Source organism: Diaporthe batatas, assembly GCF_019321695.1.
Source record: "Diaporthe batatas strain CRI 302-4 chromosome Unknown Contig00006, whole genome shotgun sequence".
Taxonomy (NCBI): domain Eukaryota; kingdom Fungi; phylum Ascomycota; class Sordariomycetes; order Diaporthales; family Diaporthaceae; genus Diaporthe; species Diaporthe batatas.
This window is the reverse complement of record NW_025408553.1, coordinates 2,573,283-2,599,832: the sequence shown is the minus strand read 5'-3', so window position 1 is coordinate 2,599,832 and position 26,550 is coordinate 2,573,283. Positions and strand designations below refer to the sequence as shown.

Below are 26,550 nucleotides of genomic sequence, written 5' to 3'. Positions count from 1 at the left end.
CTCATCACGGCCTGTACATGCAACTGAATACAAAGAACTTTCCGACCACTTCTTTGCAGCCAGACAGTAATGTTCGATTATGTACATTATTGGAATTACTATGCCTAGGTATATTGCCATTGAGAGGACTTAATCCGTACAGATAAATCTCGAACAGCAAGAAGAGATACGTTGTCCGCCCATCGGTGTGTGGCTACACGGTCTCAGAGAGGGCCAAACAGCTAGATCGTTACGTCGTTTACTGGCTGGCAAGATATAATTCTTAGGCAGAACCCTACTAAGATCCACGAGGCAGTGATATGGCATAAAGTTGAAGTCGAGTTGATGAGAACGCACCCACACAGTCAGACAAACCTCCCCGCCAGCAACTGGTCTTGGACACTCCTCTGCAAGGACCCGCTTACCATACATGCTTCACATAGTCTCCGTCACCATTATAGAGTCGATAATAAACTGTTTCTCCACCGTCGAATAAATCACGAACGAGGACATCACTGTCTTCCAGCCCAGCTTCTTCGAGGCTCACGAGGAGCTTACGAAGAGATTTCTTCCGGAAGAGCAGGTCCCAGTCCATAGTACCATTTCGCGCCTGGAAACCGTAGTCGGAATCTTCTCGCATACCTTCAATGTGCCGTCGAGTCAGCAACGTGTGGACACAAGCCAGCAACGTCTGTACTTACTTGACACGTGGCTCACAAACCCGGCAAGAGTCTCGCCTTCCCAAACATCCTGCCCTTGGGTGTTCTCCTCGCCAATTTTGACGTTGATCCACATGTATCCGCCCGAGTCCCGATATCCACGCTTATGCCAGCCCGAGCCCTTGCTCTTCCCCTTGGCCCGGCGCCTGGTGCCAGTGAACCCGAAGGGGGTCAGCAGCGCGGTGCGACGCTGTGCGACGGACAAGGATAGAAGATGCTGTCTCTCAGCATCGTCTTCAGACAGACCGTCGTCAGCAACCTGTTGAGCCTGTGCCTGTGCCTGTGCATGGGCCTGGGCCGCAATCCGGCGCTCCTGCTCGGCAAGCTGCTGTTCCTGTCTGACTCTGCGCTGCCTCAGCTCATGCTCCTGCTCAAGGCGCCGAATCCTCAGATCCTCCCGCTGCTGTGCCAGCAACCTCTCCCGTCTTTCTAGGTCCCGGCGCTGCTGTGCCAGGTCTGCACGTTCCCGGCTCGGACCCGGCTCGGGCGAGCGGCTTCTCGCCCTGGCACCGTTTCCGTCCCCGCGGCGCCGTCGGCGCGCGGCCAGGACCCTCTCCAGTGCCGCATGTTCCTCTGGGGTACGGCCAATGGCGCGCTGGGCGAACTTGGTGGGGTCGACGCCGGGCGGTGGCTGCGCTCGTGAGGAGCTCATGGTTGTTGGTGATGTGGTGAAACGAGAGCCCACCCTGAGGCCTTGGCGCGGTCACGGGAGATGAGTGTCCAGCGGGAGCCCAGGTGGCGCGTTGCAACTGTTCTCGGCCGGGATCCTGTTTACCTAATCTATGGTGCGCGACAGGGGCAACTTTCCAAAAACCCCTTCTGACCTTAAACCACTTCTTAGAATGAGGTACGTAGAGGACTTTCAATTTCTTAAGGTTCTAAAACTGAACCAAAATAAGTAAGAACCCTTCTTTAAAAACAATAAAATAAGACTCTTTTATCTCTTCTAAGGTTAACTTGATGGTAAATAAAAAGTAGTAAAGCTAGATTTCTAAAAAGTCACCCCTGTCGTGCACTGTAAAATCATACCGGAGCCTTGGCTCACTGGTAACAAGCACTAGGAACGGCAGGTCAGAGTATTCAGGATGCCTCCGTGCGTGTACAGCACCCTGCTCTAGAAGACATCCGAGAAGCGATTCATAGGAGTCTGTTGGAGATTCCGACCCTTCTAATTTGTCGAGCCCAGTTCTGGTGTCGATGGCACTGAAATGATTTTCCTACGGATTGAGATGGAAACAAAGCGCAAGCTGAACATTTGAAACGACGCATGGAGGGGTTGATTCGTGAAACTTGTCAGGATGCCCTTGATGATGTTGCTAGAAGGCAGTTGACCCTCCCGTGATGCCATCCATGGCGCGGTGACGGCAACCGACTCAATGACGCGCCCGCCGAGGGCACACTGGGGCAGCTCAAGAGTCAGTCTTCATTGTGGCGGTCATCCGGATTGTCCGCATCGAATAACCCCATAAGCCCTCAAAGATGGATGGCTGAGTCGATCCTGACCAGGCGCTGCACAGGTGCTGTGTTCTCCTCACCCACAGGAGCTCCCGCTAGGCTGACGACGGTGTCATTTCAGAAGTGCGGGACGGATATTTTACCAGGTAGATGGTTGGTGAAAAAAGCCGCAGTAAGAGGGGAGAGGCGGAACGACGACGCAGCGTCCAGTGGTGAAGAACGGAGACAAGGACAAACTTATGTGGATGCCTGGCCGAGATGGAATCAATCCTACCCTACTAGTAGGGTACTCTAATAAGTGAAATCTCCCGAGGAGTATCTGGCAAAACGTTTTGGTTTCTCTGCAATGACAGAGAACAAAGTAATAGGCAACGAGGCAAGGCTTGAGAACTACAAAAACAAAGAGACGGTCGTCAATTTCCGTCGGTACACTGCCAGTGGCTTGTAGCGACGACGGTCACTGCTGTGGCATGAAATATCGTCCACGCTCTGAGGATGTGCTGATCCCGTCGAGGATTCAGCATATCTTGGCCAGCCAGATGTGTTGCGCTTTGTTGCTAAAGTCGAATGTGGTGGTCGGTGTCTACCGGTGTGTCGTGAGGCTGCTGAGAGTCAGAGCCAACCTTGGAAGGTTCAGGCAAGGGGCATGCTGTCACTGATCAGTATCGACCACTGCTCGGCACTGCCCGCTGCCATAAGGCTGTCGTAAAATCAATCAGCTGTTACTAGCTCTCCAGATCTGCTTGGCTTATTGGAAAATTGAGGTGATGAGATGTGTTGGGGTCCAAATTCTAGGCCCCAGATGTTGGTCATGGAGAGAGTGTGAATGAACCCGGCCGTCTGGGTCACACGTGGCCTGAATGGCCCCTGATAGGGACCTCTCCTATCGTGACTGGCGAAACCCAGCAAAAACACTGGTGGATATGGCACCAAATTCAATGTACACTGGTGAGACACTTCATCTGGAGCCTCTGCAGATCAGCCCGGCGCAGTGGATGGGCCTGAACAGGAAGCGGACATGACCTACGCCCTTTCCCTGGGAGGCACGGGGATCTTTCTCATTATGCAGTATGTTGAGGCTCTTATGATGCAAATCTTGGCCAGTTGTTGCCTTCCTGTGGTCTGGCATGGGCCGAGATGCCTCCCCCATGGCTGTTATTGCCCAGCATTTTGACGTTCTGATTCAAGAATCAAAGTCAACATCATCGAAATTGAGAGTCCATGGGCATAAAGGATGGAGGGAAACCAAAGCTCGTGTCCTCACGTTAAGAGCAGCACTTCAATCCAGTGGCGACGTCCAAACAAGGTCGCAAGATTGTTTACGCGCCGCGCAAAGATTGTTAGCCAAGCCAACGAGTTTTTGCATTCATATCTACGGCCTCATGCACCTCGAAAGAATGGAGGATACAGCGAAGTTGATACCTTCACTGCAGCACATTCTGCCGTAGGCACTGCAACACACCGTGTTGTGTTGAGCTTCGCTCGAGTGTTCGCCACACGGGCACGGCATCTACACAGTACACCCCAGTCTCCTAGATAAGTCACGCCTGGTAGCAGCAATGTAGCAAATTTCTTTTTGGGCGTAGCCTCCTGAGGGAGACCGCGGCAATATCTGAAGTCGGCAGGATAACTTCCAATGGAACGACAAGACAGGCAGCGCTGCAAACACTTGGTTCCCACGATGTTTACTTCCAACACTGCCCGTTGATCGAGGCAATCACAGCTCCGAAAGTGATTTCACCGCCCTCGAGGTGCCAGATATCAAGTTGATGGTTCTTATACTTGGCTCCGGACCGACCTCGGCCAACTTCCGTGCTCCGCCGCGAGGCGCCAGGCTAAGGGTTCACCCGTGGGCCTGTGACCCATTTCCCTTGCATTACGAGCACCCCGGACGCCCGTGTTGGTGAACCAAAAAATGCACATCGGGAGTCGTGTCGCCATCCCGCACGCGCGGCTTTTGAACTAACCTGCAAGCTCGGTTTGCTCTCCGCTGACATCTCCGGCGAAGCCGAGGGATATATGTTCTGGAGTCTGGACATCCATCATACCCGATCCATTCACATGATATAGATCATTATTCCCATCCAATTGAGCCATTGGCATTCACGAGCTGATTTCAAGTGTCAACAAGTGTGAGTCACTCCGAGTGACACTCCCCGTCAGGTAGTTTCATACCTGACCTGGCCGTTTCTGTAGATCCGAAGATGATGTGCAGCGCTGTTTCCCTTAATCATTGCGCCTTTCTCATATTACCTGTAAATTTTATGTGTGTGGCAAGTAACAGAGTGCTGCTCCGACACGGCATTCTCGAATGGAAGCAAGCTTTGCCGGGGAGCCACGAATCAATCCATGGATGTGACATCATCGCCTCAAGGTTTTATGCAGGGTGACACCCACCGCCGACCAGAGCCAGATGCCGTTCTACGTACTGGCCGCAAAGACACATCAATGGACACGAATCCAACCAGGCGAAAAAGTGGAATTGCATTGTTACATATATGCTGGCGCCCATTCGTCTTCCCCGGCTGAACGTTCCCTCCACACTGGGGGAAAACACTACCCCGGATGGCTTCGGATGGGGATTCCACCCCGTTGGCCCCCACGCACGCAGAAAAAGGCGCGGAGAGACCTCGGGGACTAGATTATCACCCTGGAAATGCCCTCAGCCTCACTCTAGAACCCCCATACTTCCCCGGATAGGAGATGATAGGATACGGGGAGGGCGACGTAGACCATGGGGAATGGCGCACGCTGGAGTGACAACGAGATCCACGCGTTTGGCCAGGCCCACTCATTCACCCTTCTAGCAGGCTGCAGAAAGAGTCGTGTAAGGGGCAAATCAAATCAAAAATCCACAGGATTTTTTTTTTCGCTCGCAAATGCCGCTCCCGACCTCGCTCGCCCGCTGATATCTTGCATCGTCCAAAAAGGCCGACTCCCTCGACAAACGCAGTCTCTTCGAGCACCCCGTCCCTCTGCTGTTCCTGTCCTCTCCTGACCTTCAACCCCCCAACCAGAGAAAAACAGCAGCAGCCATGGGTCTACTCACGCTGGTCGAGGACCGGCCCACGCCACCCTCGGTCTACAACTGGCGGGTGTACGTCCTCGCCGTCATCGCATCGTGCGGCTCCAACATGATCGGCTACACGAGCGCCTTCATCGGCACGACGGTGACGCTCGCGTCCTTCAAGGCCGAGTTCGGGCTGGACGTCATGACGGCCAAGGAGAGGAGCCTCATCAGCGAGAACATCGTCTCGCTCTTCATCGCCGGCGCCTTCTTCGGCGCCCTCCTGACCTACGTCCTCAGCCACTGGGTCGGGCGCAAGTACTGCCTGGCCATCGCGTCCGCCACGTTCGCGCTAGGATCGGGCCTGCAGTGCGGCGCGAACTCGTCCCGCGGGCTGGGCATCTTGTATGCGGGCCGGGTCTTGTCAGGGCTGGGCACTGGCGTCGCCTCAAACATTATCCCGATCTACCTATCGGAACTGGCGCCGCCCGCTATCCGAGGCCGGCTCGTTGGCCTGTACGAGCTTGGCTGGCAGATCGGTGGCTTGATCGGCTTCTGGATAAACGTGAGTCATGTGCCCTCAGATTTTTGTTTACCACCCTCCTCCTTCCTCCTCCCTCCTCGTCCTGCCCCTGACCCTCAGGGTTTGCAGGCTGGCTGACTCTTGTGCTGATTAATCGTCGGATATCAGTATGGCATTGAGCAACACATGAAGCCGAGCCGCACGCAATGGATGATCCCATTCGCAGTCCAGTTGATCCCCTCGGGCCTCCTCTTCATCGGCTCCCTGTGGATCCGCGAGTCGCCTCGGTGGCTGTTCTTCCACAACCGCCCCAAGCAGGCCATGGAGAACCTCTGCTGGATCCGCCAGCTCGACGCCGGCGAGATGTACATCATAGAGGAGGTCGCCGGCATCGACGCCGCCGTCGAGTCGCAGAGAACCGTCGTCGGCGTCGGCCTGTGGCAGCCGTTCAAGGCCATCAGCAAGGATCGTAGCATGCAGTGGCGGCTGTTTTTGGGATGCATGCTGTTCTTCTGGCAGAATGGCAGCGGTATCAATGCCATCAACTACTACTCACCCACTATTTTCAGGGTCAGTCTCACGAAGCCATCTTTATCTGCACCAATTCTCTCCCTCCACCCACCCCATGGATCCCAGCGGCCCCCCCCCGAGCCCCTTATGTTTGTTGGACTGCAGACTAACGCCTCCTGCAGAGCCTTGGCATCGAGTCCACCACGGTGAACCTGATGACCGGAATTTTCGGTGTCATCAAGGCCATCATGACATTTTTCTGGCTGCTCTTCCTGATCGACCAGCTCGGGCGGAGGAAGCTCCTGCTCCTCGGCGCCATCTGCGGCTCCATCTGCATGTGGGTCATAGGCGCCTACATCTGCGTCGCGAAGCCCACCGAGAACCCCAGCGACCACCTCACCGGCGGCGGCATCGCCGCCGTCGTCTTCTTCTACCTCTGGACCGCCGTCTACACCCCGACCTGGAACGGCACCCCATGGGTCATCAACTCGGTAAGTGCAACACCACCAACCCCTCCCTGCTCATGACACATGACCAGCGCCCCGTCCAGCCAGTCACGCTAACACGGCACGCCCCCCCAGGAATTCTTCGACCCCAACTTCCGCTCCATCGCCCAGGCCTCCACCACCGCCAGCAACTGGCTGTTCAACTTCCTCGTGTCGCGCTTCACCGAGCAGATGTTCGCCGCCATGGGCTACGGCGTCTACTTCTTCTTCGCGACGCTGTCCTTCTTCGCCTTCTTCTACGCCTTCTTCCTCATCCCCGAGACCACCGGCATCCCGCTCGAGAAGATGGAGCGCCTGTTCGAGATCAAGCCGATCTGGAAGGCGAACGAGACGCTCAAGGAGGAGCTGGCGCGGGAGGAGGAGCGGTTTCGCACGGACGTTAAGGGGCGGGTCATCCACAAGGAGAACGGCAGTGGAGGGTCCGAGTCGGAGGATAGCAGCCCATGAGTGACAAGGCATTTTCAATAAGGAGGCTTTTGTGTAGACATAGAATATAGAGGCATAGAGGCACGCAAACATTTCTAGAATACAGCACCTTAATCATTTGTGCATAGACCTATCGCATAAAGCCTCGGTGGATTTGATCCCCAGTGATACACAAATCAACATGTTAAGGAAGGCTCGATTTAAAATACTTAGGTAGCTTCATGTGCTACCCGTCGAGGGCCCCACGACCGGCCGTGCTTCAATGTTCGATTCCCTTTTCATACGCTGGGTTTTGACCGTTTACCACTATATGAAGGCTTTAGGTACGTTTTGTATGTACGTGGATGAGAAACGAAACCATCATCTGAAGCTCCTCAAAAGACGACGTGCTATGGTCTCAGCTTCCGTGTCTCAGGAGCGGATAAGAGAATCCGCATGTCGTATCCTAATTAGACTGCGAGCTGATCACTGGCATACTCGCAACGCTGGAGAGCCGAGAGGACTCATGTGACACTACTAGTATTTCCACCGCGAAATGAGATCGAGGGGCCGTATACATCAGTATCAGTGTGAAGAAGTGTTGCCACCGCGGTTACGTTCGAGTTGCATCTGATGTGAATGCCATATTTGTGGACTTCAAAGAATCATCATTAGATTGGATTCTGATAACCGTCTGATCAAAACCTATGGGTAGTGGCATCGATATACATTCAAAGGACTCGTGAGCAGGTCCGCAACTTGCTTTTGCAGTCCTTGCTGTTTGCCCGGTTCCTACGTGGTGACACAGGAACAGGACTTGACACAGTAACCCTTCACGCAATCATTGCCCTACGATATTAAGCACCTTGCCATCATTGATGTCTAATTGATATTAACTATGTTCGATGATGGAAGCCTCATCAAATGGTACACCATTCAAAGACCCCACCCAAATGTCTCAGTACATTCCTGGCCTCCCTTTGCACTTTAGACCGACTATAACGGCAATTGTAAAGCCTTTGCCAAAGTTTTGTGTCGTTTTTCGAGCGTGGAACTGGCCTTCCTGGCCTTTTCCGGATACTTTTTTTCCCACTGGTTCAAGAAGTGCCTTCTGACGCGCTCGTCCGTGTTTGCAATCTGGTTGCATTTGGCAAGTAGGGGCGAAACTTGCTCCAAGGTGAGTGTTGCTACTATGTGTTTGAAATTTTGGTAGGAAGCTTTGTCATCCTCCTCATCGCTCTTTTGGTCTTTTGTCCGGTTGAAGTAGTTTTGGAGCGCCCTGGTCACGGCGAGTTCTACACTCATCGGCGGGACATTTTTCGCTGCTACAGCCATTTGACAGTAGAGTTTCTGGAGACTGTGTGGTGGTGAGAGGTTGAGTTAAAAGAAAAGTGTATTTTGAAAGGTATCGTTCAGCTCAAAAGAAGTAAGCTGTCCGGATTGAATGGATGATTTGAAACGAACTGGGACTTGGTCACATGGTATAGCGAAGCGCACATGTCGTCTTCTGAAGACAATAGGAAAACAGCCAACGGCTCTTATATAGTGCAATCCACAGTGGCCGGAGGTTAATGAGATTATAAGCGTGGACCGCATTAAGGTGGTTGCAGAAAAGGCCACGCCCAGGAGATGATGGAAACCTGTTCGCGGTGGGCTGCACACCGACCTGACCTTGAGACCTGCTCAATTCTCATATCTGCTGGCCCTCGTTGCCCCAATGTTGCCATCGGTGATCCATTTGGGCCAACACGGTGCCCATTTGGCCATTTTGAACGCCGCTTCTGCTTCACGTCTATATTTAGACGGTCGTGGCCGGGATGCTGACCAGAATGCTGACCAGAATCTACCCAACTAAGTACGTAAGGAAGGGGCAAAGCAAGCGACTGTTGTTACAGGCCCGATGGCAGGCCGCGCACGGTCTCCACCTACAGGTGGGTGTGGGGGCCGTGGTGTGGCCTAAAGAATTCAAGCTCTCAACACTAGCCAAACAACTAACTCTACTAACTATAAGGACCCTAAGCTAATTACATATAGGACTAATAAGTACTCTATAATAAAGTAGATTAAATATTTTTTTATAATAAAACCTTAAATCTATATTTTATATATATTTTCTTTCTTTTTTAAATATAAAATTAAAAAACTTATAATTATAATTTTATAATTAATTTTTATTTAATTATATTATATTATTATAATTTTATTTAACTTTTTTTAAAACTTTTTTTAAATCTATTTAATATTTTCTTTTAATAAAATTAAAAGTTTAAATATTTTAAACTTAAATTTAAAATTTTTATAAATTTTAATTTACTTTAAATTAAATTTATAATTTTTAACTTTTTAAAATATATTAATTATTTTAAATAATACTAAATTTTTTAAAATGAAGGTTTATTTTTATATAATTATAAATTTAATTATTAATAATTATTTTTTATAAAGTTATTAAAATTATAAATTTAAATAATAAAGTATAATTATCTTATTTAATTATCTTTTAATTTAATAATATAATAAATTAAATAACTATTTTTAAATAATTGTATTTATAAAGTTAATAAATAGATATTTATTTATAAAATAAAATTAAAACTTTAATTAAAGAATAATAACTTTATTTTTACTTATTTTAATTAATTTATATTTAAGTTATATAATAATTTTATATATAATATTTAATAATATTAAAATTAAATAACTTATAATTTATAATAGTTTTAATTTTAATAAATTAATTTATATTAAAATTAATAATATTAATTTAAATTAATTAAATATAATTTAATATATTAATATAAAAATATTTTTAATAATAAATAATATTATAAATAACTATAAAATTATTATAAAAGCTTTATATAATAAATATAATTAAATTAATTTTAAAAATATATTATATTTTATTTTTAAAATTTTAATTATTTATTTTTAATTTAATAATAAAACTAAAAAATAAAAATAATTTATATATATTTTCTTTAATATATTTCTTTTATTAGTTTATATAACTTTAATTTTTAAAAATTAAATTTTTAAAATAAATAAATAATAATAATAAAATATTTAAAAATTTAATTAATTTTAATTAATTTTAAAATAATTATATTTTTATAAATTCAAACTTTTACTTAATAAAGTTATTAAAATTAAAGTTTTAAAATTATTTATTTATTATAAATCATTTTAATTTATAATTCTTTTAAATTTAATTTAAAATATTTCAAATTTTAATATATTAATAATTATATTTAAACTTTTAAAAGATTTAATATTACTTAAAATATATTATTAATTATATAATTATAGTTTATTTTATTTTAAATAATTTTAATAAATTAAATTAAATATTAAGCAATTAATTTACATATAAATTATAATAATTAAAATAATATATTTTAATATTAATTAATAACTTTATTTAATTAAATTAATTAAACTTTATTAATTATATTAAATTTAATATATATATAAATTATTTATATTTTTTAATTTTATTATTAAATTAAAATAAAATAAAATATATTTTTAAAAATTAATTTAATTAAATATATTATATAAAATTTATTATAATAACTTTATAATTATTTATAATAGTATATATTATTAAAAGATATTTTTATATTAATATATTAAATTATATTTAATTAATTTAAATTAATATTATTAATTTATTATAAATTAATTTAATATTAATAAATATTATATATAAATATTAAATTTATTATATAACTTAAATAAATATAAATTAATTAAAATAAATAAAATAAAATTATTATTTTTAATTAAAGTTTTAACTTTATTTAAATAAATATTTATTAAATAAAACTATTTAAAAATAATTATTTAATTTATTATATTATTATTAAATTAAAATATAATCTTTAAATAAAGTAATTATACTTTATTTTTATATATAATATTTAAGTTTATAATTTTAATAACTTTATAAAAAGAATAATAATTAATAATTAAGTTTATAATTATTTAAAGATAGATTTTATTTTTAAAAAAATTATTAATATTTAAAATAATTAATATATTTTAAAAAATAAAAGATTATAAATTTAATTTAAAGTATATTAAAATTTATAAAAACTTTAAATTTAAAATTAAAGAATATAAAATTTTAAATTTTTAAAAATAATAAAATTAAAAAAACTTAAAAGATTTAAATTAAATTAAAAATTAAATTAAATTATAATAAAATAAAATAATTAAATAAATATTAATTAGAATTTTATAATTATAAATTTTTAATTTTATATTTAAAAGTTTAATATATATATATATATAGACTATTTATATTTTTAATTCTATTATAAAGCTAAAAGTAAATAATTATAATCCTTAAAAATAAGATATAATATATCTTTTAAAAGTTAATTTAATTAAGTTTATTATATAGAACTTTTATAAAATTATTAAAATTATAAATCTAAATAATAAAATATAATTATTCTATTTAAAAATTATTTTTAATTTAATAATAACTTTATTTTTATTTATTTTAATTAATTAATATTTATATATAATATTTATTAATATTATATTAAATAATTTATAATTTATAATAATTTTAATATATAATAAATTAATTTATATTAAAATTAATAATATTTATTTTAATTAATTAAATATAATTTAATATATTTATATAAAAATTATTTTTAAAATAAATACTTTTATTAATATAATAAATTATAAAATTATTATAAAATATTTTATATAATATATTTAATTTATTTTAAATATTAAATTAAAATTTATAATTATAAAATTTTAATTAAATTTTATTTAATTATTTTATTATATTATATTTTAATTTAATTTTTAATTTTATTTTAATTTAATTTTTAATTTTATTTTAATTTTATTTAAATTTATTTAATATTTTTATTTAATAAATTAAATTTAAATTAAAACCTTTAAATTTAGATTTAAAATTTTATAAATTTTAAATTATTTTAAAATAAAGTTATAACCTTTTAAATTCTTTTAAATTATAAATTATTTGTATTTTTTAATTTTATTATTAAATTAAAATAAAATAATTAGAACTTTAAAAATAAAATATAATATTTTTTAAAAATAAATTTAATTAAATTTATTATATAAAACTTTTATAATAATTTTATAATTATTTATAATATTATTTATTATTAAAAGATATTTTTATATTAATATATTAAATTATATTTATTTAAATTAATATATTAAAAATTAAAATTATTATAAATTATAAATTATTTAATTTTAATATTATTTAATATTATATATAAAAGTATTATATAATTTAAATTATATATTAATATAAATTAATTAAAATAAAATAAAATAAAATTATTATTTTTAAAAATATATATAAGTTTTAATTTTATTTAAGTAAATATTTATTTAATAAATTTAAAAGATTATTATTTTATAAATAAAACCATTTAAAAATAATTATTTAATTTATTATATTATTAAATTAAAATTTAATTAAAATATAATTAAATAAAATAATTATATATTATTATTTAAATTTATAAATTTAATAATTTATAAATAAAAAATAATTATTAATAATTAAATTTATAATTATATAAAAATAAATTTTATTTTAAAAGATTTATTAATATTTAAAATAATTAATATATTTTAAAAAACTAAAAATATAAAAATTTTAAATTTAAATTTAAAAATATACTATTTTAATTTTTTAAAAATGAAAAATAAAAGTTTTTAAAAGTTTAAATTAAATTAAATTACATTAAATTAAATTATTATATAATAAAATAATTAAATAAAAATTAATTAAAATTTTATAATTATAAATTCTTTAATTTTAGATTAAAAGAATATATATTATATATAATAATATTAATAAATTTAAAATTAAAACTTTTATTTACTTATTTTATAAATAATAATTTATTTAAAATAAATAAATAAAATAAATAATATAAATTATAAATTATTTATATTTTTTAATTTTATTATTAAGCTAAAAATAAATAGTTATAATTTTAAAAGAATAAAATATAATATATTTTTAAAAATTAATTTAATTAAATTTATTATATAGAATTTTTATTATTATTTTATAATTATTTATAATACTATCTATTATAAAAATACCTTTTATATTAATATATTAAACTATATTTAGTTAATTTAAACTAATATTATTAACCTATTAAAAATTAAAATTATTATAAATTATAAGTTAATTTAATATTAATTAATACTATATATAAATATTAAATTTACTATATAACTTAAATAAATATAAATTAATTAAAATAGATAAAAATAAAAATTATTATTCCCTTAAAGAATATATATAGGTTCTAACTCTACTTAAATAAATACATATCTAGTAAACCTAAAAGGTTATTAACTCTATAAATAAAACCACTTAAAAGTAATCACTTAGCCTACTATACTTCCACTAAACTAAGAGATAACCTCTAAATAAGGTAACCACACTCTATTATCTAGGTTTGTGGTTCTGATAGCTCTGCTATAAATAGAAGAAGAAATGGCTATTAACGACTAGGTCTATAACCGCATAAAGGCAGACCTCCGCTTCAACTAGACTAAGTTGCAGCATAATAAAACAGTCAAATAAAAATCAGTTGGAATTTCACAATTATAGGTCTTTTAGCCTCATACTTAGGAGGGAAAAATAAATAATATAATTATTTTAAAATATTAATTAAATAATAATAAGAAAGGATAAATTATATTAAAAGGGTTTTAAGGGAGAGGTACTTATTATTATAATTTGTATCTAGGGCTGGTACTAACGGCCATTGAGACAATAGGAATACTAGACACGACTAGGAGCCCACATCATCTTTATACAGAGGTCATTAATAGCTTGGACCTTCGCATCCTTGTGCGCTTCACTCTGAGAACTCTCAATGTTTTCCACCACTGTGTCCAATACCTCCCATACTTGAATGAACTTTGAGGGAGTAACCGTGCCAATGGAATTGAAAGCATTCTTCATCTCTGCATGATTGGAGATCTTCTGGAGCCGTTGTTCCCTGTCGTTCCGGCGCGCGATATCCTCTGAAGTCATCGTGTGAGTTTGCGTCTTAGCCGCCAGCGCGCTGATTTTGAAGCAATAGATGATGGTCGCAGCCAGCCCCGCAGCCAACGCTGTTGCGACGCTCGATCCCGTGGCGGGGGTGGTGGTGTTGGTATTCACATTTACACCCGGAAGGATGTAATCCACACCCCTGTCTGTGCTCTCAGATGCCGAGCCGTAGTCATGTGCTGCACCGATGCGAAACATCTTGTCACGCTGCACCGCGGATGGGTAATCCATGATGTTTACAAACTGGCCCCCATCCGGCGAGCTGCAAAACATGAGAACATTTCGCCTGCAAGCCTCGCGAACTGCATCCTCAAACAGCTTTTGCGCTGGGTCGGGGTCCCTGGGAATTGGAATTGTCCAAGACATGGATATTATGGTGGCATTCTTTTCCAAAGCAGCATAAATTGCCTTGTGGGAAGGAGAGTTTCGTTAGCAGGATCTAGTACATGGGCTGAGAGGCAAATTCCCAAGAAAAGGAAACCAGCAATGTTGCCATCTGGGTGGACTCACCATTGCAGCTGATCTCAGATTGATTTCGGTCTTTGTCCGGTCGACCGAATCCTGTACTTTCAAACGAACTATAGATGTGTGTTAGCCCTCCAAACTTAGTTTCCGAAACACCCCTGTTCCTCCAGGATAACAAAACAAAGCACTTACTCGGATAAATCCTGGCCATCGGACACACCCTGAGGATATTCCTCGCCATTTCAGTCCCGTGGCCACGTGCTGAGTTGTATGGTTGCCCAATGACCCCGTTGTCGTAGTCAAAACTCTTACCTTCCAGGACTCGACCAACAAACTGCTGATCTAATAGTGAAACACCGTCATCTATGAGTGCCACAACAACTTCATCCTCAGGACAGGAAAGCCTTCCTGGCCTGTGAGTATGAGCAGTCGTTGAGTGAATGTGATCAGCAATCTTGTCGGGAGGCACGCCGATGCTGATGAAGTAGGCGTCTCGCGTCGACTTCCAAATTTCGTTGATACTCGTTGCGAACGCGTCGATAGTGGTCAGCCACTCGTGCGTGTTGATCACTTTCTCTATCACTGATTTGGCTGTTCGACCTTGTGTTGTCCCGGACTGAGGCAACCTCGAGAATCCTTTGTTCACCGAAGCTAGTTTCAGACCGTCCAAATTGACAATGATCTTGCCTTGATTTGTCGTCGAGGCCAATGGAGGAAGTTCCTCTCGAGTTCTCCTGGAAACGGTGTGTTTATTCAGGCGCTCCTCAAATTCATCCACCCTGGCCTGGATGTATTCGGTGGAGTCGTACAGCTACCAAAGTCAGTATCAGTCTTTATGCATGAGAGTGACCATGGCAACAATGGAGACGAATAACGCACACTCTTGAAGGGAGGGATAAATGGAGAGCCCTTGCCCGGGGACAGGTGTATTACTTACAACAACGGAGTCAGGTATGATGATATTGACAGTACTAAGGTGAGGAAGGGATGGTAGCCCTTCAGGCTCACTCCATGCTCGCAAGACTGCGCTAGTTCCACTCCAGTGCAAGTCCAAAGTCCTCAGTTGATTTCTGAAACTGAATTCCCCGGTTTTGGTCTTTTCCAGACTGTATTCTGCCTCGCCGCCGATACCACGGATGATTTCAGGATCCACTGTACTCTTCCATGTTAGCACAATACACAAAAGCTTTCGAGGGTGGCGATGCCCACAGTCGATCTTCTGCCAGTCCAGATGTTCCACTGAAAATCGGCTCAGGGCATGCTTGATGGCTGCATCAGAGTGAACAGCCTGTCCACCTTCTTCAACAAACACCTTTAAGATGGAACGAACTCCCTTGCCGTACAAAAAGTTGAAGAAGAACTTCATGTCCAACCGGCCGATTCCATCACAGGGCTGCTGGGATTTGGACTTGGCAGTCTTCTGTGGAATGACCTTGACATTCGGAAAGTGTACAAATTTGAGGACGTCGTCAAATTTAGTGTTTTGAAAGGCTTTTTCGAACATAGCGGCTTTAAGCTCAATGGGAAGCCTGGGTTGTTCGAAGCATGTTTGTACATCTGTAGTGACATGTTAACGGTCGTCTCTATATGGACTAGCTGTCGTATCTTACCTTGTGGGTTCGTGCCGTATAGCCACGATGTGGCTACCTCGATGCTCCTCGTCCTCATGTAATGCAACTTTAGCATTCGAAGCACAGTTTTTGAATTGCGAGCCGCAGCCTCATGGTCCACAGGTTTCGGGGGCTTCTTGGTGACGGCAGGAGCTCGTCTCGTCTTCGAGCCTGACCTGCTATCCGTAATCCCCACCCGCATCGTTGGCACTCGTCTGAGCGGCTTTGGGGTGTTGGCTGCAACTTCATTACTCGGATTTTCCACAAACCCGGAGGGAAAAGCTGTCTGGATGCGAAGAGCGTCCCGGATAACCCCGTGGTCTAGCATTCGTCGATCTTTGCTTGCGTCTCTAATACCTGCGTTCTGTTCCAGCGCTTCTCTTCTGGCTTCCGCTTCCTGTTGTTTCAGCAATTCGCGGACTAGCTCTAGCTGATCCTGTGTATCATCATCATCGCTCATTCTTCTATCCCAATCTCGGTCCCTCGGCCTCCCCGTCCGAGTTGATACACCCTTGGAATCGCGAGACGCAGCAACAGGGTTGGCCAGTGCAGGGTGGGCTGCCTGATTGTTGGGCTTAGATTCCACCTTGGGTGTAGCTTTTCTCTTCGTGATGGGCTCAATTCCTCGAGCTGCCTCATCTCTTGGAGCTCGGTTGCCTCTGCCGTCCCCCACCGTCGACAAACCTCCTCGTTTCGTGTGGTGGTGGTCTGGTATATCTTGATTGGAGTTTCGTTCGTCGATGTGCGCTGCCGCCGATGAAATATGCTGCTGATAGACCGAGGCCTTGGTCTTTTCATTCATGTCCAGGAAGGTACTGGTTGGTGGACTTGGAAAAGTTGACCCTTGATCCATGACCAGCTGTTGATCTCTATCGATGAATCTGCGAATGACGTCCACGTTGCAGTTCTTGTACTGGACTGCGTAATGCATGGGGCGTCTGCCCGTCGTGTCCACGGCTTCTAGTGCCTTGGTGCTGGCGACGTTAACCATTTTCAGGAGTGTGGCAGGCTTCATGTCCATCTCCAAGGCCAAATGCAGACAATTTTTGCGTTTTTCGTTGGCCCGAGTGTCCTCAAGGGCTTCGACCAGACACTTTGTTCCTCTGTCGTCCTCTGGGCAGCTCATTACCATGTAATCCACCAGATATTTCTTCTTTTTCACGATGGCCAAATAGAGTGGGTTCTGTTGCTCATCATTGCGAATGCACAAGAAATGCGTACACTGCTTGGCGAGCCTTTGCACCAGTGCTTTGACCGAGCCTTGGTCGATGCTTGCCTCCATGTTGGAAAGCACGAGGTTGACGACTTCATTGAGTATTGTTGGTGTATCTTCGTTGTTGTTGTCCGTGAGGTCCGAGTATATCTGGAAAAATTGATCCACGTCTTCTTCTGTGATTTTGGCTTTGGCTTTCTTCGACGATCCTGCGGCTCGAATTTTCTCCACGGGCCGTTTCTCGATGGCGGTCGTGATCCATTTTAGCGCAGCTGTCAGCCTTTGCCTGCGATCACTGACTTCGAAGAGTTCATCATCCTCATCTTCAGTCATGTCGCTGTCGTCTCGTTCTTCGGAGTCGGACATTTTTCCGCCTTGTGCGTGTGGAGGGGTGCTGGGGGGGGGGTGTATGTGTTGTCGTCACAATGTAGTGTACTTTTGTGAGCAGTGTACTTCTGTGAAAGCAAATTGTCAAAAATGCATTGAGTCTAACAACTTCTCAGATCGACTCGCATGAGAGGGGACCTCGCTCTGCACCGCCTGCGTTTCTGTTCTCGCGATTTGTCATGCCACCAGTACAAATCGCGATGCGAGGTTGGCGCCGATAAAACAGTCGGCCCGCTCGTAACCCAACCAACAGCCAACAATACAGGAAAGATTTTGCAACTCTCAGGCAACAATGTCACATCGCTTTTCTGCACTCCACTAATATTGTGATGCCGCGGATGCCGTGGCGCAGCTTTGCAGTCGATTTCTGCGAATCAGCCCTTGAGAACCATGAGCTGTTGGTTGACTTGCAGACGAGCCGGTTGTTTTATCCGCTTTCGCCAAATGAGTCGGCCCGCCCGTACGGAGTACAGTGTGTCCCGTCTGCTTGGCGACTGTGCATGCCGATGGTGGGAGAACATTTCCCAAATACTCTTGTCCCCAGACAGCTAAGTTCTCATGCCCAGGTGGCTTCAACAAAAGCCCCAATCGATACAGCTTAGCCATCAGCAGCACTGAGTTCTCGCCAGTCTACCGCCAACGCAGATCATGTCCAACGAGATCAACAAGGATCTGACCATTGAAGGAATGGAGCTTGATGAGGGAATGGACGTCTTCGACGTTGCAATGTTCGAATCTGGAAGCGCGGGTAGCGGATTCCACACCAAAAACAATCCCAAGGATCCGTACCAACGACGGGAGGTTATACAACGGACAGGTGCTATCGACATCCGCTGTTCCATATTGGACGTGGCCCACGGTGTCATGAGTCCAGAGAGCGACTACTGGGCAACTCTCATGGTCCTCCAGTTTCGGTTCGACCCTCAGAAAAGGATGCGTCGTATCACTGAGGCATCATTGGAGCTGCTCTTTGACTTGGCAGACCCGGAAAATGAACTCCCCGAGGTCGAAGCCATATCATTCGATGGCCACTACAGTCTTTTGCCAAGCAAGCAAAGCGAGTCCACGACCGTCGGGGGCTCAGGAACTCTGGGAGCTACTCAGATACTCACTGCTAGCGGCACGGCCAAGTGGGAGAAGACCGTGACTCGGGAGACTTCGGACAAGACAACTGTGAGCGGAGGAAGATTTGTGGTCGACAACATTCCCCCGAACCGCATTGCCAAGTGGACACTCCTTGAGAACAAGACCCTCAAGACCGGGATTCCCGCTTTGTTGCAGGTCGCGGTGCGCATCCAGCGACAGGATGAGGAGATTTTCACGTGCACGCCCACGATCCGGTGCAAGGCAGACAAGTGGACGTCCATCGAGAGCTTTTTTGGCAAGGTCCCAGAGGATGACCCCGTGCTTTTGAACCCGGAGCAGAAGCCGACCAACAGGCTCATGGTGTACGACACGGACAACATTGGAGCCATTGATCTGCAAGCTCTCGGAAATATCGTTCCCACAACCTTGATACGAGATTCCGAGCAAGAACAAGAGGAGGCCGTATAGTAGCTGCGCCTACCGGTAGTGAATTTGGTCAATCATAGTGGCTATTTGACTTTAGTTTCTGCAGTATGTATTGGAGATGATGTGCCATTTTTGATGCAACGCCCTAGGTGGCCAACGCAGCTCTTCAGTGGCTGTCAACTGAACTCTGGATGCGAGCTGCAAGCGTGTGCTCCCATCTTAGCTACACAGTGCGTCTAAGTACTCATCAACCTCGCTTGATGATCGAACCCCTGTCGTGGAGGGGAAAAAATGACTCACCCCTCGGTGGACTTCAAGCCGTGCGCGGCTGAATCAGGGTCGAGGTCTGGTTTCCAGCGCGCGTAAATGATACGAGAGGTACATATTTGTGGATACTACAAACCCGCCCGTCCATGATCAATTCCGTTGCCCTCCAGATTTCCACACACGAATGCCAGTTCCCTTTGTGAAGCATACCTGGTTTTGCTTCTATCCCGTATACGTCCGAAGATATCCACGACGCCTCCATACAGGGAGAAGCATAGCAAGTTTCAAAGCGCGTTGATGGGAATGAAACAAGCCTCACTTGGAAAGCCAAGCTTAATCTGACCTCTTGATAACTGACATAATTGGAAATGTCTGCAGATGGAGACCAAGATTCCGTGGACTGGGAGAATCTTTCCGATCGGGAGTACCAACGTGCACTGTTTCGTGAATACGAGCTCAAACAGAAGTCAAATTTCAACGAGGCCGTGGAAGTGCACGATGAGAGCACAAACGATGCAAATGATGCGTTGCCAGTACCGAGTGAGAAAGCGGGGGACAATGAGAGCAACGGTACTCGATGTTCGGACAAAGCATCATCAGTCAATGTGCAACCTTGGCAATACCCTCCAGCTCCATTGCAAACACTGGGACTTTCTCGGAGGAATGGTTGGTCAGACTTCGTTGACTACGAGTAGGTATTTCCCGGCAACACTGTATTTGCACTCATTGCTAATCTTTCCACCATGCAGTGTGATCACTGTACATGGTGTTCGAGATGATCATCAAACTGTATGGACAAACAAGCAGGATGGCTCGAGTTGGATTGAACGCGTATTGTTCCGAGACCTTTCGATTAGACAGTTGGACTATGTCTACGGTACAGGCAACTCTGCTCGCATCTATGACCCAAGCGCAGACGGCATTTCTACTGAGGCGAATGATTTGCTGAAAAGCCTGGCACAAGACAGAGCTCAGCTCGGATTTGTACGCTTCCTATCATGCAATCTTGTGTTCGTATCGTACTAAGATTCAAATGGCAGACCGAAGCCCACCGTCCTATCATATGGATATGCCACGACTTGGGAGGCAGCATTGTGAAAAAGGTGCATCTCTTCAAGAGTCTGTTAGAAATTGCGGATCACTGATCAGTGTTTTTGACCAAGGCTCTCATCAACGCAATACACAACGAACCAGAACCTGGATCACAAGATGGTCCCGTACATTCTCTGCATATTCGAACTATATACAGGAGGCTACCATTGCTCACATCATCAATCGTAAGCATTCATCTCTAACGAATCACTTAAGTCTCTCCTTCTCAAACACTCGATCTTGTTATTGACTGAAGAAGATTTTCCTGGCGTGCCCACAAGGCAACAAGTCCGAAGAGTTGAAAGATCAACTGTTCACCTTGCTGAATTTGCCAGGCGTTCCAATTAGAACGCAGATACAAAATAAGGTTGCCAATCTATCTCGACAAATCGAAGCCATTGACCTTGAGTTTTTGGAGACAAAAGTTTTGGATCACGCTGTGATCGTGAACATCGGCACAGCGGACGCAGAAGATATAACTGCGGTGCCTGAAACGTCAACTCATATTTTCTCACCACTAGTGAGCGAACTGCAGAACAATCTCGCGTATCGAAGCAGCATAGTGCTGACAGGGACAGACCACCTGTCGCTTGTGATGGGTTCTTCTACTTTGTTATGGTCCGGCTGGATCTTTAATTTGTCCCAGCTATTTAACCAAACGCCTGGATTCAGTAAGTCTGATAAACGGACATAATGATGCTCCATATCTTTTCAAGAGTACATTTTGTATTTGCTAACCCAGCACTAAATGTAGACATCAAGAGACGCCACGCTCATTTTGCATATCAGAGTTCACTGTTGTACCTCTCGCCCCCGACGCGAGTCTACAAATACGAATACGAAGATCCAAGCCATGGCCCCGCCCTGTCGTGGATACTTGAGCAAGATCCTATCGTCAGACAGCTCGCCCGGCAGCATGATTCGAGAATTGTGTATCTTCATGCTGGACGGATCGCTGGTCAGGCCATCAATATGAAACTGATGTCTCAGCAGCTATACACTGCGTATGATATTCAGAAAGACCCCAATTCTGTGTATCGACCAGAAATTGGCTGTTTCTATTTCGAGTTCGATAAGCATGATATCAGGCGGGCTAGCATCAAAGATATGATCGTGTCCTTCTTGATCATCTTTGCGGGACGTTTCTGGTCCAAGTCGGCTGATAGCTACCTGGTGTCATCAGCTGCTTACATGCGGCGTTTCAGATCATGGTCAACGAGGCATCTGATCAACGTGTTCCTGGATGTGCAGAAAGCCCCCGCCATGCAAGCGATTACAGTAATACTTGGTGGACTTGACAATTGTGAAGAGAAGGAGCGATTCGCTTTTACTCAGGCCGTGCTGGATCGCCAAGACCGCAGCGAGATACCATTTAACCTCATCATAACGACGAGGGAACCAGACGACTTTCTGTGTGACCATTTGCCACCAGCAAACATCATCAACCTGGAAGACTGTCCGCTCTCAGTGGAGGATTACCTGTATGTTCCAACGTGTCTCCTAAATAGCCACCTGTATCACCAATTTGCGCACTGGAGCAGAGCCTCCTTACAATGGTACAGGACATGCAGTTAACATTGATCAGTACTTGTCCAGGTCCGCTCGTCACCGAGGACAGAATCAAATGTCTGCTGGCCAGACGGCCGGAACTCACCCAATTTGGTCTGGAGCTGTACCAAATTTTCAGCAAGTTAGGGGCAGTACCCACCCTACAAGAAACAATGCTAGACGGGTTTTCAAACTACCAATGTGATTCCCTCGCCGAAATCACCGACAAGATCCGGAAGAGAGCATGCAGTCCTCACCAGGAGCTCTGGAGCGGCATCGTGAACCAGCTTCCGACCACGGAACAACGCATTGCGATGCACATCTATGGCTGGATAAAATATGCCGCAGAACCTCTCACATTGGAAATTCTGGTCGAGTCCGTCAAGTACACGTTGCCGAGGGAGATGGCACAACTAAAACAAATGTGGAACTACGGGGATTTCAGCAGCTTTTTGGAGAGAGTCATGGGAGGAATCATCTTACGAGATGGTCATGACTTCAAATTCTCAGATGACGCCTTCTATAACGTGTCAGCGAGCACTGAAGTCGACGCTGAGCGGGATCAGGCACACCGTTCCCATGCAAGCATGGCCGCAACGTGTTTGCATTACCTCTTGGGTACAGAAGGGCAGGGAATGCTCACTTCTCTCTCAGTGGAGAAACAGGGCATGGGGGATCTGGGCTGGTCACTGGTAACACTTCCTCGGCATAGCCTAGTCTCATACGCGCTGCGATTCTGGACATTCCACTACCGAGCAGCCGGTGACTATCGGCCAACTCAGCTGGCATCGGAACTTCTTCAAAACGGGCTCAAAAAAGCCGCTTGGGCAGAAGCACTTTACGTTGCGTCAAATCCATTTACTAGGATGGAAAGAGAATACGTGTCCTCGCTTCCATACATGGCCATGTTCGGGCTTGACGACCTTGTTCGCAGTCATATTGAGAACGAGGAAGCCCGCAATAGTCGGAACTATGACCATTGGCTGGCAATTGCAGAAGCGGCATTGAATGGGCACGGGTCGACAGTGGCTCTACTCCTCGATCACACCGATACCGACGCAGCTGGCCTAGGAGAAGCCTTAACTTGTGCAGCCCGATACGGTGAAGGGGAGGCACTGGATATCCTGATATCCAGAGCGCAGCAGCTAGAATGTTTCAGCTGGCCGCGAGGAATCCTTGCCCACGCCGTGACCGCCGGACTTGAGAATCTTGTGTCAGCTCTGGCGCAGGCTGGTCATGATCTGGATGAAGCCGGTTACGACTACCCTTTGGATGAAGAGCACAGCAAAAGGGACTGGCGCGCTGTTCACCTCGCAATAGAGTTCGGCCAGGACAGGTTACTGAAGATTTTACTGGAAACCGGTCGCGTGGACCTCGGACTCGAAGACAGTAGTGGGCAGTCGGCCCTGGTACTGGCGACCAAATTGGGCACTGCCGCATCGATACGACAACTGCTAGATGCGGGAGCCGATCTCGCCACTCAGGATCCCAGAGATATTCAGGCATTGCTCTACAATACCATTTCATATGGGAACTACAAGGCCCTGGAGATGCTCATTGCGGCCAAAGTCTATTCATCTCATCTCCTTACGCACAGTATTCACGACTCCTCCACTGGTATCTCATCTACCGCTCTATCGCAGGCTGCCAAACTCGGTTTCAGCCAATGCACTCGCATCCTTCTGGACAATGGCGTCGATCCTAACGCTGTCACCGAAAGTGGAAGTGCTTTGTGGCATGCAATAGTTTCTGGGCCGCATATTGAGATTTGCCGCAGTCTCCTGGACAAGGGAGCAAGCCCCGAATATCTCCCGGACAAGGAAACAAGCCCTGAATACTTGGATCTTGAACCAGAGGATACGATGTTGACACGAGCCATCAAAATTGGGAACAAGTTACTCGTTGAGGTGCTACTTGATTATGGGGCCCAGATGATTGTAGGGGACGGGGGGTTCCCGCGCAACGCCCTTGCTTGTGCCGTTCACAATGATCAGTACGAGATCATGGAATTACTTCTGAAGCGAGACGCGAACCCGAACCCAGTGCCTGAAGGACAAGGTACAGTTTGGTTATTGGAGACATGTTCGCCACTGTTTGTTGCGGCTCATGACCGCCGCGATACCCGCTTCATGAAGACACTCATCGACCACGGCGCAAACGTCAATTGGAGATCAGCTCGCCGGGAAGGGTGGGCTGCTATGTCTACGGAAGGGCTTTCCGTATTGCACATGGCCGTGAAGGAACAGTCGAAAGAGAGTGTCCAATTGCTTTTGGAACAGACTGACTCGAAGGTAGACCTCGAATTAGCTAGCACGGACTCGTTTCGGAAAACAGCACTTTGCGTTGCCTGCGAGGGAGACGATGCAGCTATTCGGGAACTTCTCCTTGACGCCGGTGCCGATATCAACCACACAAGGAGTGATGGCATGTCCCCGCTCATGATTCTCTTTGCTTCTCATGAGGGACTTCGCGAGGATGATGTGGCGATGATGCTCAAGCGAGGTGCAAAACTTGATCAGGTAACAGACAGACAGTGCACGATTCTACACGGCATCGACAGTGCCACGCAACTACCAGCAGTAATGCGCCTGGTAGAAGAAGGTGCACCGGTCAACACAGTCAACGACTGCGGTGAGACGCCCCTCGCAATTGCATTGCGAAGAGGGAATTGGAGAGTTGCCCGATACCTGACAACAGTGAAGGGCGTGCGAAGTGACATCTGTCATCCCACGTGTGGAAGCATCTTGCACATCGCTGCCGAGACTACGACTCTGGAGATGGTAAAACAGCTTGTCAGAACAGGCGCGGAACCCAGTGTCGTGGACCCCGGGTACAAGAAATCCGCGTCCGTGCTCTACTCCGCGATTGAAAATATAGACGAGACCGAACGTTGGAAGATCGTTCGGTATCTCGTAGAGGAACTTGGAGTTGATGTCAATGCCTTTGGGGGAAGCGTGGGTCGTCCTCTACACCTAGCGTTGGTCGACCGGAAGCAGAAGGGAAGTGCTCTGATGAAATACCTCCTCCGGCATGGGGCCGATCCGGACCAATCCGACAGTTTCGGCCGCACAGCCTCTCACTGGGCGGTCATGTGCTCGGACTTCGATGCATTGAAGATTCTCGGCAAATTTGGGGCCGACTTTTCAAAGCCCGACATGTTCGGCCGCACACCAATACACTTTGCGGCTGTTGAGGAGAACACCGAAATCATAGCTTACATCGTCGAAAGGGTCCCCAAGGATGTTGACATCATCAACATTGTCGATGTAGATGGTTGGACACCACTGATGTGGGCATGCAAGACACACCGCAGCTATTTCTATCGCTTTGGCCTGGGTCTCATCAACGATTACAAAGCCGACGCGCGTATCCGGAGCAAAGATGGGCAGTGGTCGGCGCTCAAACTGCTCTCATCAAACCTCAGAGAGCTCAGTTGTTACAGAGTCGATCATGCGTTAGAGTATATCGATGATATGGCAAAGTGTTGTGAGACTCAGGGTGTTGAGCAAAGCCTCATCGAGCGCGATCGCGAGCCCGAATCTCCTTTGGTTAACGATGATGATAATCATGTTTATCCTACATGTCACTATTGCCGGACGGTATGAAACAGCACTCATTTCTTACATGCCTTGTGGACTCGGTAAATTACTGACTTCGAAGTTGAATAGGAGTGTACACGTTGTGGCCCAACTTTGATGTGCCGTCAATGCAACCTCTATTTGTGCTTCAAGTGTAGTCCCCACGCCGGAGAAATGCATGACCAGAGGCACACAATGATTGATCCTTACGAACCCTTTTATGCCGACGAAGGATCTGATCTGGATGCTGAACCATTTGTCCATGAAAGTGAATCCGGGGTAGAGACCGAGACTGAGGAAGAGGAGACCGAAAGCGAAACCGAAGATGAGGAGGAAGAGGAAGAGGATAGTGAGTAGATCAAGCTTATGTACTTCTAGAGCCACTATAGTTGTGAATAAGAAACGTTATCGTAGCCCTCAATGCCTCTTGATCAGTCGATGCAGCGATGCGTGGGGTCAGCCTGTGAAACAGCTGAAAGACGATCGAGGGCATCTCTAGGTACGAAACAAAGAATATGAATCTGTGAATTTTATACTTTGCCTTAAAATGATACCCTAGATGGTTCCGTCCCGAGCCCTGGCTGGTGGAACTAGATGATCCATACTATCCTGTCCAGAGCGGAGCGCCTAGAACATAGGCCCCGTAACTGTCTCGGTCAGATTCTCGCCTTCTAGAGATAAGAA

At 43.7% G+C, this 26,550-nt stretch overlaps 6 protein-coding genes across 6 annotated transcripts; 3 read left to right on the top strand and 3 right to left on the bottom strand.

The window, feature by feature from the left end:
• Positions 1-395: 395 nt before the first annotated feature.
• Positions 396-1,376, bottom strand: KVR01_006030 (uncharacterized protein). Its single transcript, XM_044793525.1, has 2 exons — positions 681-1,376; positions 396-621 (listed from the first exon to the last, which is right to left on the bottom strand). Exons 1-2 carry the CDS (start codon positions 1,348-1,350, stop codon positions 401-403), a joined length of 891 nt encoding a protein of 296 aa, XP_044644833.1. The 5' UTR covers positions 1,351-1,376; the 3' UTR covers positions 396-400.
• Positions 1,377-4,875: 3,499 nt separating this feature from the next.
• KVR01_006258 (uncharacterized protein) lies at positions 4,876-7,146 on the top strand (the record flags this gene model as incomplete). The annotated part of the gene is made up of 4 exons (XM_044784328.1): positions 4,876-5,725; positions 5,852-6,253; positions 6,376-6,684; positions 6,775-7,146. Exons 1-4 carry the CDS (start codon positions 5,189-5,191, stop codon positions 7,144-7,146), a joined length of 1,620 nt encoding a protein of 539 aa, XP_044645061.1. The 5' UTR covers positions 4,876-5,188.
• A 954-nt stretch (positions 7,147-8,100) lies between these two features.
• On the bottom strand, positions 8,101-8,409 carry KVR01_006015 (uncharacterized protein; the record flags this gene model as incomplete). Its single annotated transcript, XM_044787650.1, has 1 exon — positions 8,101-8,409. The coding sequence occupies one exon, from the start codon at positions 8,407-8,409 to the stop codon at positions 8,101-8,103; it is 309 nt and encodes a 102-aa protein (XP_044644818.1).
• Positions 8,410-13,846: 5,437 nt separating this feature from the next.
• On the bottom strand, positions 13,847-18,012 carry KVR01_005865 (uncharacterized protein). The gene is made up of 6 exons (XM_044788558.1): positions 16,270-18,012; positions 15,869-16,216; positions 15,597-15,811; positions 14,852-15,470; positions 14,705-14,772; positions 13,847-14,602 (listed from the first exon to the last, which is right to left on the bottom strand). The coding sequence occupies exons 1-6, from the start codon at positions 17,846-17,848 to the stop codon at positions 13,922-13,924; spliced, it is 3,510 nt and encodes a 1,169-aa protein (XP_044644668.1). The 5' UTR covers positions 17,849-18,012; the 3' UTR covers positions 13,847-13,921.
• Positions 18,013-18,202: 190 nt separating this feature from the next.
• On the top strand, positions 18,203-19,477 carry KVR01_006079 (uncharacterized protein). Its single transcript, XM_044784872.1, has one exon. It carries the CDS (start codon positions 18,518-18,520, stop codon positions 19,421-19,423), a length of 906 nt encoding a protein of 301 aa, XP_044644882.1. The 5' UTR covers positions 18,203-18,517; the 3' UTR covers positions 19,424-19,477.
• A 345-nt stretch (positions 19,478-19,822) lies between these two features.
• Positions 19,823-26,244, top strand: KVR01_006007 (uncharacterized protein). The gene is made up of 8 exons (XM_044791193.1): positions 19,823-20,339; positions 20,398-20,632; positions 20,689-20,751; positions 20,812-20,925; positions 21,000-21,411; positions 21,495-22,221; positions 22,326-25,887; positions 25,957-26,244. Exons 1-8 carry the CDS (start codon positions 20,017-20,019, stop codon positions 26,221-26,223), a joined length of 5,703 nt encoding a protein of 1,900 aa, XP_044644810.1. The 5' UTR covers positions 19,823-20,016; the 3' UTR covers positions 26,224-26,244.
• Positions 26,245-26,550: the final 306 nt, after the last annotated feature.

What these genes read in the sequence shown, in the direction of transcription:
- KVR01_006030 (XM_044793525.1), bottom strand. Translation starts at nt 1,350, where the DNA reads ATGAGCTCCTCACGAGCGCAGCCACCGCCCGGCGTCGACCCCACCAAG. An exon ending in GTTTGTGAGCCACGTGTCAA is followed by an intron (nt 622 to 680) that starts GTAAGTACAGAC and finishes GGCACATTGAAG; the next exon opens with GTATGCGAGAAGATTCCGAC.
- KVR01_005865 (XM_044788558.1), bottom strand. Translation starts at nt 17,848, where the DNA reads ATGTCCGACTCCGAAGAACGAGACGACAGCGACATGACTGAAGATGAG. An exon ending in GATGGCCAGGATTTATCCGA is followed by an intron (nt 14,773 to 14,851) that starts GTAAGTGCTTTG and finishes ACACATCTATAG; the next exon opens with TTCGTTTGAAAGTACAGGAT. An exon ending in ATCTGAGATCAGCTGCAATG is followed by an intron (nt 14,603 to 14,704) that starts GTGAGTCCACCC and finishes CCTTCCCACAAG; the next exon opens with GCAATTTATGCTGCTTTGGA.
- KVR01_006079 (XM_044784872.1), top strand. Translation starts at nt 18,518, where the DNA reads ATGTCCAACGAGATCAACAAGGATCTGACCATTGAAGGAATGGAGCTT.
- KVR01_006007 (XM_044791193.1), top strand. Translation starts at nt 20,017, where the DNA reads ATGTCTGCAGATGGAGACCAAGATTCCGTGGACTGGGAGAATCTTTCC. An exon ending in GAGGCAGCATTGTGAAAAAG is followed by an intron (nt 20,752 to 20,811) that starts GTGCATCTCTTC and finishes TTTTTGACCAAG; the next exon opens with GCTCTCATCAACGCAATACA. An exon ending in TAACCAAACGCCTGGATTCA is followed by an intron (nt 21,412 to 21,494) that starts GTAAGTCTGATA and finishes CACTAAATGTAG; the next exon opens with ACATCAAGAGACGCCACGCT.